Here is a 20,097-nt window from a genome sequence, read left to right as displayed (position 1 = left end):
TACGCGAATGGGCGAGACACATTTTGGCACTTGCCTTGTTCTTCTTAAGTCAGAAATTTGCATATTTTCTTGGGATTCAACCTCATTTGCATATTTTCCTAAGTTTCCCCATATATTTAGGGAAAAAAGTTCGGAAGAAACTTAGGAAAATTGTTAGAATACCACCTAGGAACACTCCTAACTTTAATAGGAAGAAAAATCTTTCTAGTAAGGATTTCAAGATACCACCCCTAATGTGCAGATTTCTTAGTGTCAAGTGACTCCAATCCAGAGTGTCTGGATGGTACCTACAAGTATGTGACTTTATGCATCACAAAACTCCTAATGTTTACAGAAGACGGATTCCGAGTAGGCCTGGAAGTACAAGTTTCAGTCATTTTTTAAAAAAATTTACTTTCCTTTTGTGTGTACATCTACTTGCATTGAGAGCAAGCCAGTGGGCCTCACTAGACCCAATGTTTCAATGTCCCTTTCTCTCAGAAGCAATATTACTAGAGGTTGACAGGGGCAGATCCAGGAATTCCGTAAAGGGAGGGCGCCTTTGCAAAATTAAAGGGCGGCGCACACAACCACCCCCCCCCCCCCCCCCCATTTTGTTCTTATTTCTTTTGTTTAAATAAAAAAGAAAGAGGGGGCATGCGCCCAGTGCGCCCCCTCTGGTTCCGCCACTGGTTGAGTTTCTATCATTTATTTGGTTTGATAGTGACATCAAATTTTTATTAGTTATTAAAGTGACTTTAATGCCAAGAATCTCTTTGAGAATCTGGCTTTAGAGGAAAAAATCTTGCTATTCAAGACATTTTGGAGTTTGTGCTGCAGGGTCACATCAATGTCAATGTACAACACACAGTCATTTTTTAGTCAAACCTGTGTATAGTGGCCACCCAAGGGAGATGAATGAGATTGTCATTATAGACAGGTGGTCACTCTAGACAGGTGACCACTGAAGCAGGTTTGGCTGGACATCAAGATATAACTTTAGGCATTTACACAGTAAAAGGTTACATTTCAGGGATGTCACTTTATTCTCTGTTGTCAATGTGCATTACCCCCCATACAATACAATATTTTTCAATAGAAAACTTAAATGAGAGATAACTTTGCCCTAAAATTGCTTCAAAGAAGCAGTTTCTTAGAATTGTTGCCAAAACGAATATGGGGGTACCGTATGTAACACTGGACATATATGCATGTAGATGTCTTTTATTGCTGAAGCTACTGATTTCAATGTGCATTTTGCTGACAATCAATAATTCAATTTTCCTATCTTTATCTGTGGTATATCTCTCTTTACTCTTTGTAGTTCATGGAAGCACATGGTAACCTAAAGGCAAAGCAGGGCTGTGAGCAGTACGTACCCAAATTCTACCGCAAACCAACAGACAAGGATTGCCAGTGAGTCAATATTGTACCATAATACAATGTATCCATAGTGTCACATGTTGTTGATTTGTCATAGTAACATGTATTGACAAATTGAAACGAGCACGAAAATGATTACATAGCAATGATTATTACTTTTTTGAATAGATTTTTTTAGATGAAAATTGTGATATGTTTATTAGTAGTGTGTCTGTCATGTAGCAAAAGAACAGCATTCTTGCCTGGCAGCACCAGTTTAGGCAGGTAAATACATGTACATGCATAAAATGTACATACAGGATGCAGTGCTCAATATAAACCTCAGTCCTGTGTGTTAACATCCCTGTGACAGGTCTGTGGCAGGTAGTTTCTGTGATGCAACTTTAACCTGTTGATAACAAGCTGATATTACTGTAACACACATTTCCCATAGACATCTGCCTGAGTATGCTTAAAGGGACAGATTTGAGAGTGATGGAGCTAAAAGTATGAATTATTAAAAAGAAAAATAATCTGTTGACACTTAAAATTGAGGATGGCTCTGGAGCTTTATATTAACAGATTGCCTTTAAAAACAACAACAACAACAACAACAACAACAACAACAACAACAACAACAACAACAACAACAACAACAACAACAACTGAAGAACTGAAGTTACTTGTTCCTCTTTAATAGAGAGGGAATATGTAATTGAACTTGCCGTGCTCATGAACTCCGGTTACCATTATGGCAATAAGAATTTGAATTGGTAATAGCCTTGTCTAAAATTAATCTTGAAATTCCAGAATATTGAATTTGTTTACTTTTAAATCTCTTTGTTGAGTCAAACATAGAACTTTGTATATCTTTAAAAAAGGGAGAAAACTTTCACATTCTCCCACTATTTTGTGATTTACGTGACTGGTCTCTCCAAACTCATGGATGTTGTGTTCACTGTTTGATGCAAAATTGCTGACTACTATGGCATTATCCTCTTGTGAAATTCTATGTGCAATGTATGAAGACAAGTTCTCAAACTTATGTGAAGGTTGTTTCTTTTCTGTGTTCCTACATCACATGGTATCTTATATAGGCTCTTGATTTCAAAGTTTCTGTTATAGTCACATGCAACAGCATGAAATGAAAGCAACAATGGCAAGGTAACCACACAAAATTGGCTATGGTGCCAACAACTTCCTGAATACCACAAATGAAACTTAAACTAAGTGACTGGAAGTACTACACTGTGTGTCAAAAGGATTGTACAAGAATGTACTAGTCTTTTCTGTATTGAGAGATGTTTGTTTCAGCACATTGTGGATAATCAACAGAGTGGTTTGCTGCGGTTAATTGGAACACAGACAAAAGGAGTACAGTGGTATCCTTCCTGCATTTTCTCCATCTTCCTGCATTTTCTCCATCTTTTCTGTACAGAGTTCTGAGGGAGCAGTGGATCCGAGCCAAGTATGAGAGGCATGAATTCATGGACATGGACAAACAGACATACCGAACGGGGAAGAAGACTGGCTACTTGTGGAAGAAAGGTCGCGACGACAGCAAATTCCAGCATCGTCTCTTTGTCTTGTCAGAGGATGATAACACTCTCAAGTATTACAACAAAGAAAACGTGAGATGATTTCTAGCATTGCCAGCTGCCTTGTGACAGTGTCTCTGATATCACGATTTTTATCCATAAAAATACTCTCACAAATTTTGTTAATATGTCGTGGGAATTGATACACAAAATTATAGTAATGCTTTAAATGTTATTAGTTAATCAGTAAATCCTTCTCTAAATTCGTGTGACCCAAATCTCTATGTAATGAATTTCTTGGGTATTTCGTGATCATTGAATGTGTACCTCGTGATCATTCAATGTGTACCAAAGTTCTTACCCCACCTCTTCAAAGTCTTCACTGGCTTCCAGTCTGTTTAAAAAAAAAAAAAAAAAAAAAAAAAAAAAAAAACAAACTCTTGGAGAAAAGGCTTGAATTTCTGCAGCCCACCTCTCCTGATTCTTGAATGCTCTTCCACTTAGGATTCAATCACTAGAATCCATAGAATTTGAAGTCATGTATGATCGTATCTAGTTTTGGTTGGATATTTGTTAGTCTTGTATCTCTCCCATTTCCTTTTAACTTTTCTGTGTAATATATGTAATTCACTCTATATGTTTTTCAGCACATCAGATTTGGTCACTAGGTCAATGGGGCATTTAACCTGTGTAGGACAGTTTTGATTTTGCTACAACACAAATTTCCCATAGACGCTTGCCTGAGTATACTCGGGACTCGTCCCCAGTGGGTTAATACAAATGCTGGACTAATTACCTCTGGCAAGGTGGTTATTTATTTCATTTTTTCTTTGGGGGGGGGGGGGGGGGGGCAGTGGTTTGTTTGTGTGCAAAATGACTCAAAGAATTTGGAACAGATTTAGATGAAATTAGCAGGAAAAGTTGATAATGACACTAGGAACAGGTGATTAAGTTTCGATAGTGAGTGATCAGAGAATTGTTATGACTTTAAAAAGGATTTTTTTATGTTTTGGCAGATAGGGTCAATGAACTTGGTAGTTCAAGCCACACATATTTGAGGTTTGTATACATATGCGCAATAAAACGCATGCTCTACTCAAGATGCAGCGCAGCATGCTGGAAGCTGATGAGGTAAACACAAGGCTTCTTTATCATTAGTAGAATTCACACCTATACAAATCTCGAGATATGGATTGCTATCGCTATCCCGCTATTTTGTATGTGTGAATGTGGCTATAGGAATATTGGGCAATTTTTAGCATGCATGTATGGTTGGAAATAGGCTGCTTGGCAGAGATCTGCGCTCCCCGAGTGCTTTTCTAGTTATGTATGTAATGATAAAGTTTGTAGCATTCAGATAGAATTTATGTCAAGAGTTCTCTGTATGCAATACATTTGATGTACAGTATGTACTGCAGTCATGTAGCCATCTTCCTGACAGAAATATTTTGTGCTTGTCTGTACAGGCCAAAGAGCCAAAGGCTACAATACTCCTATCTGAGCTCAATGCTGTCTTTGTGCCAGAGAAGATTGGGAATCCTAACGGCCTGCAGATCAGCTACTTAAAGGACAATGTTACAAGGAATATCTACCTCTATACCAATGATGGAAAGGTAAGATCTGTTAGCCAGACTTGAGCCTGGTTAATTCTTTATGTGCCATGGTGGAAACCCCCTGTGTGCCACACTATTCTGAGACACCAACGTAGTCATGCTTTGAGAAAACATTCTGTTTTTCAAATCTATGTAACTTCTACCTAGATTTCTGTTAAACTGGTCATGTAGTGAGTACAGTTGTAGAGAAAATGCAAAACTTTGCTTTGATGAAAATTGTATGACAAATCGATGATTGTTTTTCTTTGAAATGACCAGTAGCTACATTACTGTACAGGCATGACTTTTACCACTGGTACACACAAAACAGTGACAGAAACTTAGAATTGAATTACACCCAAAGCTATAAGGGAACACCTCTTGATAGTCAGTCACAACATAAAATGCAAGCTATATGTGAGACAATCGGAAGCGCGAGAAAAGCTGTCATTGTACTGCGGCATTTGGCGATTTATCGATCTGTTTGGGCGGGTTTGTGGATTTGAGCAGACTATGCGAAGTTGGCACGCCATCAACTGAGTCGGACATGCGAACGTGTTACATAAAGAGTTCATCATACTGATGGATCAATACGACCCTCCATCACTAAACCTGCAAGAGGTCACCTCACCAGATAATATATTTGAGTTCAGGTCAGGTTCTAAAGGAGGAAATTGTCAGTTTTGAAATCATATTTGGATTACTCATCAAACTTCAATATTTCTACTCCCCCGCCCCCCCCCCCCCCCCCAAGTAGATGGTAGAAATAAAACAGGTAGGATTGCTGCTGATCAGAAAAAGACTTTGACACACTCTCTTGCCTTATAACATGATAAAGAGATATTTGCACATTGCATAAAAATGTAGCCCTAAGATGAAGTGTGTCCAAAGACAATGTTTTCCTGGAAGGTGATATTGTTGGTAGGTAAAGGCAAGCTTACAAAATATAAGCCAGCAGCTATACAAAGTAATAGTGTTTGAATATCATACCTGATGGACTTGAAAGGATTGTTGTTTCTTGTTTCATCCTCTTCAAATTTTACACATCTTTTACAATAGCAGTAATTCAAGGAGTTGTATTGCAGGGAAAAAAAAAAAAACTTATCAAAGTGTAAAATGTTCTCATAGCATGAAGATTGTTTCCTGAAATGTTAACAATTTCAAGAGAAGTAAATACCAGAGAAATGCCTGAAAAGGAGCATTGTGGTAACTATAAAAACTTTCATAATAACCTCTAGCCAGACTTTCATGGAAGCACTACATACCTGCTGACTTAGGTACTCAATTTCTTGAGTATTTTTGCCATTATAGCAAATGGTAATACAGTTTCTCTGCGTATGTGGCATCATGCTTACCAAACTTACCCTTACCATTATACCGTACGTCCGAAAAAAAAATTTACAACGGGACCCTCCGCAATGATAACTTAGTGAAATAGTGAATCAATCCAAATACAATTTCAGGGTATGAAACTATAACTTATTACCCACTTCTTGCAGAAAACCCACTCCGGTTTGCTTCAGTGGTCAAAGAGAAATGAGGAGTTTTGTAGAGCATGTCAGGAATCCTTCCCTCCAAGTTCTGTCCATTGTGTTCACACATTGATATGCCGTTCCTAGAGCATCCAAGTGCTAAACTTGGAAGAATCACATCCACGACATGCTTCACAACGATTCACATTTCTATGTGACCACTTAACCAAATTGAATGGGGTTTTCTGCATAATATAGGTAAGATGTTATATTTTCAGACCCTGAAATAGCGTTCAGATAGTTTAATCATATTGGAAGTTATCAATGCCAAAATCTGATTGTAATTTTTTGGGGGACACACTGTATATCCCCCTCAGAATAAATTCACATGTAGTGGGAAGAGAGAATGAGCCAGCGGCAAGGCTTGTGGTAATGAGTAGGAAGGATATTGTGGATGTGTAAACTTCCTGGGTTGATGTGTATCCTGCTTCATTGTGTCTGCCCTACATACGTTTTGTATCTGCCGATGATGATAAAATGTACACCATTTTAGAATATATTTGGGAAAAAAGGGCCATTCATTGGTTTGTAATGCAAATTTTGTACCCCATCTTTGTCCAGTAATAGAATTAATAGTAGGGTGGTCCACAGAGGGTTTGAACATGATACGTAGCTGCAGTATGCTTGAATTCTTGTGCAACATCCTCAAAAGCCAGCAACATGCCATGCAACATCTTCAAGAATTGGCAACATGCTCAAAATAGAATTAAATCAAATGTGAAAAACATGTGCAAAACTTGAGAAACATCAAACTGCATGCACTTGAAAATTTGTGCAGAAAACACAAGACAGAACATCGAACATAAGCAGCGCAAAGGAAAAAAGTGCTCGTGATGTGCGCTCTTGGCACATACATGTATGAGGTCTCCAATATTCTCACATTAAGAGCTTGCAACATACCCAGATTTGAAGTTGTGGACCACCCTAAATAGATTTTAGATTTAAACTGTGGCTACAAATCTCAGAGTTTCAAAATCTGCCTAATTTTGCAGGAGGCTTCTTATAGACTTACAAATATCTCCTCATGCTATGAAAAGAGAAAATATGCTGCCCCTAGATTTCAAAATAAGAGTACTCGTGCCTACTGAGATGAATGTAGCATCCTGATTATATCGCTCCATGAAACATCCATTATTTCAATGTGTGAATGTTGGCAGCCTTGTATGTCGTAGGGTGCGTTCAAGCACTCCTAGAGCGAACTGTACCGTACCATACCCGTACCATACCAGAGGAGTGCTCGAATGCTCCTAAAGTGTACTGAACCGTACTGTACCAAGCTAACAGTGGACCACTTCCCGATGTGCTCCAAAAGGGTACCTATTAAAAGTGTACCAAAAGTTTGCATGTGAGAATGCATGTATCATCCGCATATGTCACAGTGCAAAGAGTTTATTTTCTTTGCTCGGGACAGGTGTGAGTACTGTAAAAGTGGATATTTTCGCGTGACTAATTTTTCGCGCTTGGCCGGGTCGGAAGAGTTTCGCGAGTTTTTAATTCCGCGGAATCAAGACATCACGCACAGGCACATATGGCAAGCAAAAATATTCGCGTGCTTTTATTTTCGCGCTAGTTTCTGGTTGCGCGAAATACGTGAAAATTTGAACACCGCGAAAATTTCCACTTTTACAGTAGTTGAAGCGCGCCAGGTGAATGACCCTCTTGCTACAAAATGCGTGACCCCCTCTAAAAATAACTCATGAGGTACGCTTTCTCAACAGAGTGCACGAACACTCCAAATCTGGCCCTGTACGGTATGATACACTTTAGTTCAGTTTGCTTTGGTTCACTGTAGAGCGCTTGAATGCACTCGTAGCTTGCTTGTACCACTAGTGAGATTGTGAAGATATGTTGGACTGGGTCAAGCAGAAATGCAACATGTATGATGTAGAGAAAGGTGCACAAATTATTAGAGTCAGTGAGATAGGAATTCTTCTACAGAGTAAACTTTTTGTAAGTTGAAGATCTTTGATTTTATCTGTTCATAGCACCACATTTTATGATTGTTTTGTCTCACTCTCAGAAGGAACCACAACATAATGTGCATATGCCATATTTTGTGAAGCACCATATCTTCTCAATTCAAAATATTGACTGCATGACATGGAGCTGACTTTACTTGGTACTTGATACTTCCTTGAGATCCTCCTGAATACTCCCACTGGAGTTTTAACTGGAGGTCCCGGAGGGTGGATGTTTGAACAAATATTTCATTGAGAAACATCTCTTCAAATCTAGCTGGATCAGTTTGTGTGATTACAGAGGTGTGAGTTTTATTCCATGCTTTAATTGTGCAAGGATAGAATGAATTTCTGTGGATTTGCAGTCTGGAGGATGGTTCTTTGAACTGGTGAGAATGTCCGCATCTGCTTCTAATGAATTTGGGTTTGGTGTGTAATAGATAATCAATATCAAATCTATCATTTAACATCTTGTGAAAGCAAGTCAGATGATGTGCTTCTCATCTTGCTTGTAGTGACTTCCATCCAAGAGAGTTCAGAAGTTGAGTGACACTAGATTATCTGCTGTAAGTGTTGGTGACAAAACGTGCAGCTTGTCTCTGGATTCTTTTGATGGACGTTGAGAAGAATGTTTTGGCACTAATTTTCAGACACCAGTCCCTCCATCCTCAAGAAGGCTGACAAAACAAAGATTTATTATATAAACTTTCCTCAAAAGCCTTTTTACCTTGTACTTTAATTTGCTTGGCAGCATGACATCATCTTAAAGGGGATGGCTAGTGACCGATCAGTGGGGATCAGTGGGAATGCTGGAGGATGATTTTTCCAATCCTTGTGGGATTCATTTAAGAGTACATTATATATCTATTGTTATGTGAAAATTATTTGCTTCAGAATGGTCTCATATTCAAGTAATGTGCAGTTTAATGTTTCCAGGTTAGCGTGCCTGGTCAGTGACGGGGCATTAATCTGCACATTACTTGAATATGAGACCGTTCTGAAGCAAATAATTTTCACACAACAGTAGATATATAATGTACTCTTAAATGAATCCCACAAGGATTGGAACAATCATCCCTCAGTATTCCCACTGATTCCCACTGATCGGTTAGTAGCCATCCCCTTTAACAAAGTAGACTGACAGGTCCCTGGGAAGTTTGCTTTGACTTTTTATTCTGATTTCTTTCCCCCATCTTATCTTCAGGATATTGTAGACTGGTATATGGCTATCAGGCATGCCAAGTTCAACAGACTGAAGGTTGCTTATCCTGGCGTAAGTGATGATGAGGTAAGAGTGAAGAAGTTATCTGGCTAAAAGGAAGTTGTTCCCACTGCCGCACCCCCTCTTTCTTTGAGCTTTTTACATTTAAGGTTACATAGATTGTATTTACACAACATTTTTCTATTCTTATATCATAGCTGTCCCAAAGGATGCTCGGAGGGATTATTAAATATGATTTTCTAGAAATTACCAGGTACTGTGAACATGGAAATTTTCTTATTGTGGAATTTTCATGCAATTTGCGCCACATGAAAGTAGTGTGAAAACAAAAGCACACAATTTTTTTGCTTGTTGTGAGTGGTACTTCAATGCACTTTATAATTATATTGAGTTCGTGGAAAGAAATGCATGCAAAATTCTTACTTGGCTGAGTGCGAAAAATTACTCGCGTGAAAAATTCAGCTTTTACAGTGGGATGAAAAAAACAAAGATTAGATCATTCGAACGAAAACTGAAAAGCATATTACAGGGTAAAAAGGTCCCTGCTAGACAACAGAAGGTATGAGAATAAAATTCATGATGAAATACAATGTAGGAATGTCGCTCACACCAATCATGGTTTGATTTCAGCTTGCCGACCAGCTTACAAGAGACTATGTGAAGGAGGGCTGGCTGAGTAAGACAGGTCCAAAGGGTAATGAGGCATACAAACGCCGCTGGTTCTCACTGGATGGAAGGTTACTGAGCTACTACCAAGAACCGCTGGTTAGTCTCAATCCCACTCCGCCAAATAAGGAGAGAATATGTATCTTTTGAGAAACATAAACATAACCGTGTTTATAATGATTTACATGTGCTTTTTGTATTTTTTCCTTTTTTTTTGTCTTTTTGTAACAAACAAAACATGGTACTTCAGCTGTGTGATAACCATTGTTTTTACATGTTATGGTCTGTATTCGTGAAAAAAAGTTTTTTTTTTTCCAAATGTATCTTTGGATACTGTTTTTTGAATGATAATGCAGTTTCAGGGAGTCTTTGTCATATTTTTTGTTCAACTGGATTCGATCCATGTTTCTTATGCTTAAGGTGTAATGAGTGAACTTCTATTTTTACCCATCATACATACACACTTTCCCCAAATTTTTCCCATAAATGCTCTTTGGTCTCAGTTTCATTACTTGTAAGAGAGCAAACCATTGCACGATTTGGTAGCAAAAAGCCAAATAGTTTACTTCCAAGACCCCAGCACAAGTTTACAAAGGACTGGTCATGTGCATGTAAAAATAAATAAATATATCATGATAAAAATGATATCAAAACAAACAGACAAAAATCCTCAGTAAATAATTTCCTGAAATTCATATACTTATATCTGGCAGAATTACCTATGATAGATGAATGATATTGCATCAGCAATGAAATATTTTTATCCATAGCCTGCAGGTGCTTAACCCTAACTAGGCCGGGCTATTTAGGTAGATGATAGAGCCGGGGGGGGGGGGCCTCCCAGGCCCCCCCTCCAGATCTCGGCCATCGACTGCGCTATCGCGATGAAAATTGGCACACACATTGCCTATGATGTAATCTAAAGTACCATGAAGTTGATTTTTTTTTAAATTATCATTTACACTAAATTATGCTAATTTATGCATAATGATGCATGAAATCAGACAATTTGGTATAAATCACTAAATAAAGCTCAAAACAGGCACATTTTTTTGTGTAAATATTCTTTTTAGTGTCCATAGCAAATGTAAGAGAAAAAAATTGCACAATCAGAAAAAATTTCCTAAGTATTGTATTGTTTTTTGAATTTCTTATTTATTTCTTTGTTTTTTCGACTTTATGTTTTTCATTGTTTTTTCAATGAAATTTGTTCGCGACATCGTTCCAAACAAGGAAATGTGTTATTCATTGATTTTAATCAATAAAACCCCAAAATAACCATGCTTTTATGAAATTTGCCTGTAAACACAGTTTGCATTGAAATTGTACACGAATTCACGTTTTTGAGCAATTTTTGGTCTGACATGCACGTGCATATTTATGCGCAACTTCGGAACCGCGTACCCGGGCATCACAAATTTGGTGTCAAAAGATGCGGGAGACTCGAAAGAAAAAAGTCATGAAACGTCGCGGCGATAGCTTCTCGCGATAGCGATACATAGCGCAAAACATCGAGGCCCCCCCGGCCTAGTTAGGGTTAACATGAAGACAGCTAATTACATAACCCATTGAGGACGAGTCCCGAGTATACTCAGGTAGGTGTTTATGGGAAATGTGTGTTGTAGCAAAATCAGTCCGTCCTCAAGGGGTTAAGGAAGATATCTCTATACTGATATAACACCTCTTTCTCCAAAGTATTTTCTGTGAGAGTCTCAAATCAGGGTCCTGTTGTATATATATATATTTCTTTTTTTTTGAGACATATGGTAGTAACCCCTCCCTCTCTCTCACTTCAGGATGCATTCCCCAAGGGGCAGGTTGTTCTGGGAACCAAGGCTGATGGCTTCACAGTACGAGAGGGGGTTCCCCCAGGCCGGCTGGATCAGCTCTACAGCTTCACACTGGTCACACCCACCCGCCAATACTACCTGAGCGCTGAGCTGCAGGATGAACGCCGACAGTGGATGGAGGTCTTCATGAAGACGATAGAAACACCGCTGTCCAGGCAAGACATGACGCTGATGAATTTACTCAACAAGGAGTGTAGATAGATCCACAAGCTGTGTAAATTTGCTATGCTTTAATAGCAGTCTTCCATTTTCTAACTCTCTCTCTCGCTGTCTTTGCAAGGGAATCATTGGAAATGTATTTGGGGAATGTCTTGTTATCCGAATTGATTCCACAGTCTTTGGTTTTGACATGCTTGATCCAAATAAATCATTGGTGTATATATAGATAACTTCATATCGTGCAGTTATCCTTTAATTTGAATGCAAATTATTCTCCTTCTGAAGAGCGGCATTGAAACATGATCCTGACTTGATACATCTCTGAATTACCATGCATGATACTACGTAGCAATACCTGTATTTGTATTTAATTGCTGTTTTTATATTCTGCTTTACTGAAACAAAAAAAAAAAAACCCACAACAACATGTAATTGTAAATATATTAAGCATCATCTTCACCACGACAATGCCATGATGTACTGCATGTTATAGGTGCTTTGTAGTATCTTACCAAACAGTGTAGTGCCTATAAAGAAAAAAATGCACAGAACATGCGATAGGTAGGTACCTAGAGGTTTGAAAAAGAAAAGATATCATTGCTCTCTTTGTGTACAGACTGAACCTGCCAATCAAAGATATATAGGCTCCGATCAGCTACAGTGTAACTCACACAATTCTTCATTCACCAGTATTAAATTAACTTTTGGCTTTGATGTGGCATGTGTTTCATGCTTGAAATTGGATAGGAAGTGTTATCTAGCTTAACATGTGGTTCAGCCATGACATCAGGAAATCACTCTTATTTTAGTGCTGAAAGTTTTCAAATAGAATTTATTGCCTCTGGGTTTTTAGCCATTATAGAAAACAGTAATAATAATTGTACAATAGTCAAAATGCATGATTTGTGTCGTTGCATTTATTAAAATAAAATGAGTCACATTTTAGATCATTGCAAACTGGTTTCTGCCATCAGTACAGAAAAAAAAGACAAATTTTATCAAGGCTCTACTGAAAGTAGTTTTGAAAGTTTTCTATCATGGAGAATAATGTGCATCCCGAGTATGTGGCAGATATTAAAACATCAAAATTAGTCAGAGATAAACTTATCCAACCCAGTAGCATCAAATTATTCTCTGGTGCCATAACGTGTGTTTGTTTTAACAGTTCCATGTCAAACCAGGAAAAACAAGAGACTACAGCTATGGCAGTCAACAACTTTTGCAAAGTTTTCTGTAATCCTATTTCTTTAGCTGAATGTAATCTATAGAATATTTGTGAAGACATGCTTCAACCTCTTGATTGATTTCTAACACAGAAAATGATTTTTTGACCCATTTTGGTGATCAGTGTGCCATTTCTGAGAAATCATGGTGATGTATTATAGCAAGGTTTGTAAGATCAAGAGAGAATTTCTATTTCAGTTATTATATGTAGAAATGATTTTCATGATACTGTACATGCCATATATGTCGTGAGGTTTCTATTTTTGTGAATTTCGCAAGTCTGACGCTATTCGTGAATTTAACAACACACAGAAGTATCATCTCTGATCCCAACATGAATGTGACGTGCACGCATGCATTTACCTCCCTTCATTACTGTACTCCACGGATGTAAATTTAACCACTTGCGAAATTGTCTTGAAGTCCTGATTTGCAAAAACTTAGACCCCATTTACAGTGAGTGAAAGGGCCGGGCTCGGCCGCGGCCAAGCCCGGCCTTCATTTCACTGTAAACGCACAAAAGGCTACATGCGGTACCCAAATCGGCCGCGCATTTGGCCAAGCTCTGGAGGTAGTCTCGGACGCGGCCGAGCCCGGCCTTTTCTCACTGTAAACGCAAACTGGGCCAAATGCGGTTCCAAATTTAGTCTGGCTTCCAGTCCCTCTGCCCGTACTATTTCACTATTCAGGATATCAATGCCCTCAGTGTCGAAAACTAGTACAGTTTAAGGTGGTTTTGTCCTGCAAATGACTTCTTCGCCGCTGAGTCCAGTTGGCAAAGGGTCTGGAAACCAGACTATGCCAAGTTGTGTTTGTTTACAAGCAGAGCGCCACTACAACAAAATATTAAAAGGTTTGAATTAAAAGCCCGGGCCGAGTCCGGCACTGTAAACGGACAAAATTGCAGGGCCGAGTACCGCAAGTAAGGCCGGGCTCGGCCGCGGCTCGGCCCGGCCCTGCACTGTAAACGAGGTCTTAGACTCAACAAGTATATGGCATATACAGTAGTCATTACATGCTGTCCTTGCTAATGATTTAATTCTTTGTTTGAGAACTTCACTTGCTGAAAAACAGTATAAAACAAGATTTGTGCCGACACCACTAAAAGCAAGACCAAATTAACTGCTGCATTGAACAGTAATGACCTTTTTCTTATTTTATTAAAGGTTTAGATAAATATAGTAATCAAGCTGTATAGCAAATATGATTTTGGTTACAACAGTGATTTTGGTATAAGATCTTTATTGGAATAATACATGAGAGATTTTGTGGTGAAGGTTGTTGAAATTTTTTCACCTTCTTGATGGAGAATTCACACATGAGATACTGTAAGTATAATCTTGTTTCTGTAGGTTGAAAGGAACATTTCAATGTGATTTTGTGTAAATAGCAAGCTAAATGAATGGCAGATTTATTCAAATTTTTAAAGTAATGAGTGTATAACAATAAATGTTGTACTATGCAAGTTTTATATCAAAAGGAAATACGGTATAGAAAATTGGAAGACTGTAATTCATGTTTCTTATTGCATTTTTTTTTTACTTAACGGTGCTGACAAATGAAATCACACAGTAAAAGTCACTTGCACCAGCGTAATGCTAAATAGGAAAGGCAGAATCACTGGCAATTGAACTTTACACTCATGTGTTCAATGAATGGTATCCCACAAACTTCAATCACCAGTACATTGAAAACAAAATGCATCATGGATAAAGGATGTATTGTGTACATTAAAATCATGTAGCATGCACTTGTATTGAAAATTCTTCTGGCATTGTAGAACTCTGTTGATTAGCATCAGGATCTTACCCAAAAATTATATGTATGGTTTGGTTCAGTGAGAATTAACAGACCTGGGTGAGGGGGGGGGGGGGGGGGGGGGGGATAAAGAGGTTACCTGTACAGTGTGTTTCAAATCCTTTTGTTCCTTCTTATTTGGAGCCCCTAATATACTGTAGCACCTTTAAATACATCACAATGCACAGAATATCATCAGCCAAAGCCTGTACAGTCTTACAATAATGTACAAACATTTTTTGCCCATTGCATTGTATTCTGATACTACTCATTTCCTTGTATATTTGGATACACCAGTATGCAGTAGTAAGTCTGACAGGGCAATTGATGTGTATGAGTTCAGTGTGTCAGCATGAGACACACACTGGACATGTTATCATATCTGAAATCCAGTGATACGGTGATGAGCTTGGCAAGTGGTATAAAAGTTTTGATCATCATTAATGAGTGCAGGAGATCGTACAAAGTTATACACATTCTTTTTTTCAGAGTGGGAGTGAAAACTGTGCTGTGAGTTCCACTGTAACTTAGAAAGTTAAGTTGAGATTTTAGTAATGGGTATGACAACTGGGATCCATTCACAGAGTAAGTTTATGTGTGTTGACGAGTCAATTTGCTTCCCATGTATGCAAACATGTAATACAAACATTGGTCTGTACTTAATTTCCAAATGTGTAGGTCACAAAATGCAAGTCTTCCAAGCTCTTTCATACACAGTAAATCAAGTATTAAGATGTTTTATCAGGTTTTACAATTTATTTTATTGTACAGGCAATGAAAAATGGATGTATAAATATATATTTTTTTCTTTTTTTGCAGCAGAAGATAGAAGCTTTAATGAAATGACTTTAATTTTGTACACTTGAAACATTTTGTATGAATCATCAGAAAAGCTGAACACACATTCTTGAATTGTGTTTGATTGTATGCATTGCTGAGGTGTAAGTTTCTTTGTATCTAATTGAATTTTGCTGAAACATGAAGTTTGCCTTTGCATTGCTCTGTGCATGCTGTTTACTTTTTTTTGTCTGCTGAATTACTGTCCTCTTCATGAAGGATTTTGTGCAAATGTGTAATTTTATGACCAGAAATGCAATCTAATCATTACTCTTACAACTCCTGAATGCACTGTTCTTAAGGTAGTTCTTAGACTAATATGTTAATAGAAGTAGTAGATAGAACATGTAGTACGGATTACTGTGACAGATACTAGTCAAATTCTTAGGCTTCAACTTCCATCAATTCCCTTTTGTGACTGGCGATGGTCGCATCTTAAACGAGACAAATTGCTCCTAAATTACTTTTAAGAATTTTGACTGAAAGCCAATTTTGATGATATTTTTTTCTTCTTTCTCCCTCAAATTTTGAATGTGAGAAATAAGGTAAAGATATATTGCAGGCCAAGTAATGCTTTCCAGAATACTGCCCAAGGAATGCAAACTTTGGAATTGGTTTTTAAAGATCAGTGATACATTTTGCACTTTACTGTATATATAAAAGAGAGATCAAGGGAAACTGGTGTGTCGTATGTTTATTATTTGTCCATAGATATTGTTCTATTCCTAAGTAACGTTTGAGTGTTGGTCTCCAGAATGCGTCCAGTAGCAGGTCGACAACCGACACTGATATTTCAACATTTTGTGTAAAAAACAATCAGCACACACACACACCACACACACACACTAAATAGATACAGTGCACCCCCGTTATAACGAAATGCTCGGGACCAGCAGTTTTCTTTTGTTATAACGAAATTTCGTTATAATCGAACAAATACAATATATAACGAAAACAAGGAAACCACGTACATATATCATATTCTGTTTGCTGAATACTCATCATACACTGGAAAGCTATGTGAAATGTGATGGGATAACTGTATCACAATAATAAAAGCAAGTTCCCCTCAGAAACTGTGCATGACACAAGGAGCGAACACACAGTGGTGAGAAGCGTTCACCCACTCAGAGACGCTATGCTCGCTCCGCTATGTATTTTCGAAAGCAATTCACATTTTGTTATAATGGAGCACATTTCTTTTGGTTTTCTTTGTCGTGACACTCAAAAAAGACTTCGTTATAACGGAAATTTCGCTATAACCATGTTCGTTATAAGCGAATTTTGTACCAAAGACTTTAATGGTGATAATTTTGGGACCAGAAGATTTACTTCGTTATAACGAAATTTCGTTATAACCGTGTTCGTTGTAACGGGAGTGCACTGTATATACATATGACAAAATTAAACTTTCATTTCCATGCTCATTTGAAGGAGACAAGGATAAAATGATAGGAAAGTTCTGAAAAAAATTGTTTTTACCTCCTGAATTTTGACAATCAAGTAGCAGCATGAAACACTATGAAGCATTCATAATATTTATGTATGGAGTGTGCAGTAAAGTTTCATTTATTGTGAGTTTACTAGTCAACTTGATTTCAGAATAACAAGAACTCAAATTAGTGGTTATTCTCAAAAATGTTTCTGCAGTTTCCTGGATATAAAATCCATTACGTGTACCAGGAAATTGGTAACAAGCTGGAAGAAAAGTGGAATCTTGTCCAACATCACACTAACCATCCCAACATAGCACCAAGAAAAAATGTTGGTGTGGAACTGCCAAAATTGTGTTTACATTTGCACTTCTCTGAAATATCAACCTTGTATCATATCGTCTCATGCATAAAAGGATTGAATCTTTATGTCACAGTGTAGGAAAGATTCCAACATCTAGCTGTATAGCCACACTTTAGGCATGTTCTATTGCTCCACGATTCATGATAGCATTACTATTTATTAGTATTTAATCAAGACAGAGTTGTGTGGCATTGCTGTCGAATACTACTAAATACTGGGCTTATACAATATTTACCAGCCAAGTTAGTTTATTTACAGCATTGTTTAGCATGTAAATATCACTGATTAGATGATAATGTCAAAGACACTTGGGAGATGCCACACGAAAGGATAAATTGTGATTGCATACCCTCATCACACCATAAGCTCAAGTGTAACTTAATCAAATCTGAATGTGTCACAAATGACTGCTTCTATAGTCATCACATGTTACTGCTTTCATTTTTTTCTACATGTATGTCCTGTTTTGTACCAAGAGTATGTTTTGTATATATTTGTATGTAAGTGTAAGGTCTACTAATGAAATGCCAAAATTTAGGCTTGTATTATGTTAGCAAGGTTTGTCTTACGTTGTTGACATTCACCCATATTGCACCTGCATTTTAACACTAATACAAGACACAATTATGAAAAGGATGAGATTGAAGAGGGAAAAAATTGTTGTAACACAACATGCATTCTCCACATGCCCCAACCCAAGTCTGCTCATGTCAAGACTTGATGAAACGGTTAGTGCAAGGTGCATTGAACAATAGAGGGCTCCCTTGCAAACTCGTAGGACTTCTCTGGACACATGCTTCGCAAAATCTTGCAGAATGACATTTGTCTAGACCCTCAGAAGTCATTTAGTGTTCACCAAGACGTCAATGTTTCACAGAGATGGAATGATACTGTAAACGTTGATATTTTCGCGCAAGTAATTTTCCACGCCCTGCTGGATGAGATGAATTTTGCACGATTTTAATTCTGTGGAGTCAAGACATTCATTACTGGAACATATGGCAAGCAAAAATATTTGTGCAATTTTATTTTCGTGCTAGTTTCTGGTTGCAGAAAATGGGCAAAAATTTTCACATCACACAAAATTTGCACTTTTACAGTGATTAAAAAGTTGACAGAATAAAAGGCTTATTTCAAGCAGATCCTGGTAGCTGGGATTAGGTTCATGTTTAACCCTATTGGAAGCCCCATCTCAAATCTTTCATTGTTATCATATAGAGTTGCCTTGCCTTTGTGGTAGAGTGAAAGTGTTACGATACCAATCCAGAAGATGCCTTTCTTGGTGTTTGTGGAGTTTACATGTCTAAGTTTACAACTTAATAGTCTTCCAGAGATCATGACTTAGTATTAGTCACAGTCATGGATGAAATCTCTACTGAGACATATCAATGTAATGGCTCACCAAGTTTGTGTCGAGATATGACTCATTTTCTGTACCATAACTTGAACACCAAGGACTTTGTAATTTCTGACAATCTCTTGTGTAGTTGTGTTCATTGACGAACCCCATGAAAAGAGGATCCAAAGAAGCAGTCTAGGATGTTTGCAGAACATTCATGTACATGTATGTCTCATCTATTCTGCAATATACATAATATATCATGCACCTGTACATGACAACTCTGTATTGTATCTTAGATGCTGTCGTCGTATGTAAGCATGCTGTTTGAAACTGGTATCGTAATAGCAAAGTGACATCAGCCTTTTGTGAGCTCAAAAATCAGACTCTTAGTACTCATTTGTTGTGTCAAGAGAGGTCCATTCTAAGAGGAGTTTGTTGTGAGTTGGTTGGTCATGGTGTGGAACTCCTATGGAGGATTGTAATGGAATTGTGAGTGGCAGAGTATACAGGATTGAGGGTCAAGATGTTCCAAAGAGTGACTTTAGTTCCAAAAAGTATTACAGTGGACTCTTGTTACAACAAAGTCCTCGGGACCGGCAATTTTCTTTCGTTATATGGAAATCTCACTATAACCGAACAAATAAACATTAAAAAACAAAGAACAGACAAATTTTCGGCCTGAATTTATATTTTCTTGTTGGAACCAGAATTTCGTTATAACAGGAGTGCATTGTACAAAAACTCTTAAAGCCTCCTACAAGCCCCTATGATGTTCACCGTCATTTATCACTTTGTTCATACTCTTGATTTTATGCATATACAAATGTACATGTACATATTGTTTACATAATGTGACTTTGCTGTTACATCAAGTTTAGCCTGTAAACCTAGATTTAGAAAAAAAAAATGTCTTTTAAAAGAAAAAAAATACACTCGCACTTCATAGACTTACTAGTCCAAGCACACAAATGCATGCACACAAACGCATACACAAACACAAACTCAAACACATACTCAAACACATACACAAACACATACACAAACACATACTCAAACACATACTCAAACACATACACAAACACATACTCAAACACTCAGACATGATACTACTGTAAAACCAGAAACATTCGTGGCATGAATCTTTTGCATATTGGAGCCCACAGCTTTTTTTGCAGCATGAAACTTTCTTGAATTACCACTGGCATTCAGTGCATTGTGGACACAAAACCTTCACATGCATTT

General features: G+C 37.7%; 1 protein-coding gene across 1 annotated transcript; it reads left to right on the top strand.

The window, feature by feature from the left end:
• Positions 1 to 1,306: 1,306 nt before the first annotated feature.
• Positions 1,307 to 12,528, top strand: LOC139742454 (arf-GAP with dual PH domain-containing protein 1-like). Its single transcript, XM_071652993.1, has 6 exons — positions 1,307 to 1,395; positions 2,780 to 2,972; positions 4,346 to 4,492; positions 9,166 to 9,249; positions 9,814 to 9,948; positions 11,646 to 12,528. The coding sequence occupies exons 1-6, from the start codon at positions 1,307 to 1,309 to the stop codon at positions 11,898 to 11,900; spliced, it is 903 nt and encodes a 300-aa protein (XP_071509094.1). The 3' UTR covers positions 11,901 to 12,528.
• Positions 12,529 to 20,097: the final 7,569 nt, after the last annotated feature.

Source organism: Diadema antillarum, unplaced genomic scaffold (assembly GCF_040938485.1).
Source record: "Diadema antillarum isolate AM-2024a unplaced genomic scaffold, OU_Dant_1.0 seq00001001_RagTag, whole genome shotgun sequence".
Taxonomy (NCBI): domain Eukaryota; kingdom Metazoa; phylum Echinodermata; class Echinoidea; order Diadematoida; family Diadematidae; genus Diadema; species Diadema antillarum.
Note: the sequence above shows the minus strand (reverse complement) of the source record. Positions and strands in the feature narration are given on the sequence as shown.

Bases quoted from the DNA above. Each gene is read 5' to 3' on its own strand.
- LOC139742454 (XM_071652993.1), top strand. From the start codon at position 1,307: ATGGAAGCACATGGTAACCTAAAGGCAAAGCAGGGCTGTGAGCAGTAC. The intron at 1,396-2,779 runs GTGAGTCAATAT...TTTTCTGTACAG, and splicing joins CCAACAGACAAGGATTGCCA to AGTTCTGAGGGAGCAGTGGA. The intron at 4,493-9,165 runs GTAAGATCTGTT...TCTTATCTTCAG, and splicing joins TCTATACCAATGATGGAAAG to GATATTGTAGACTGGTATAT.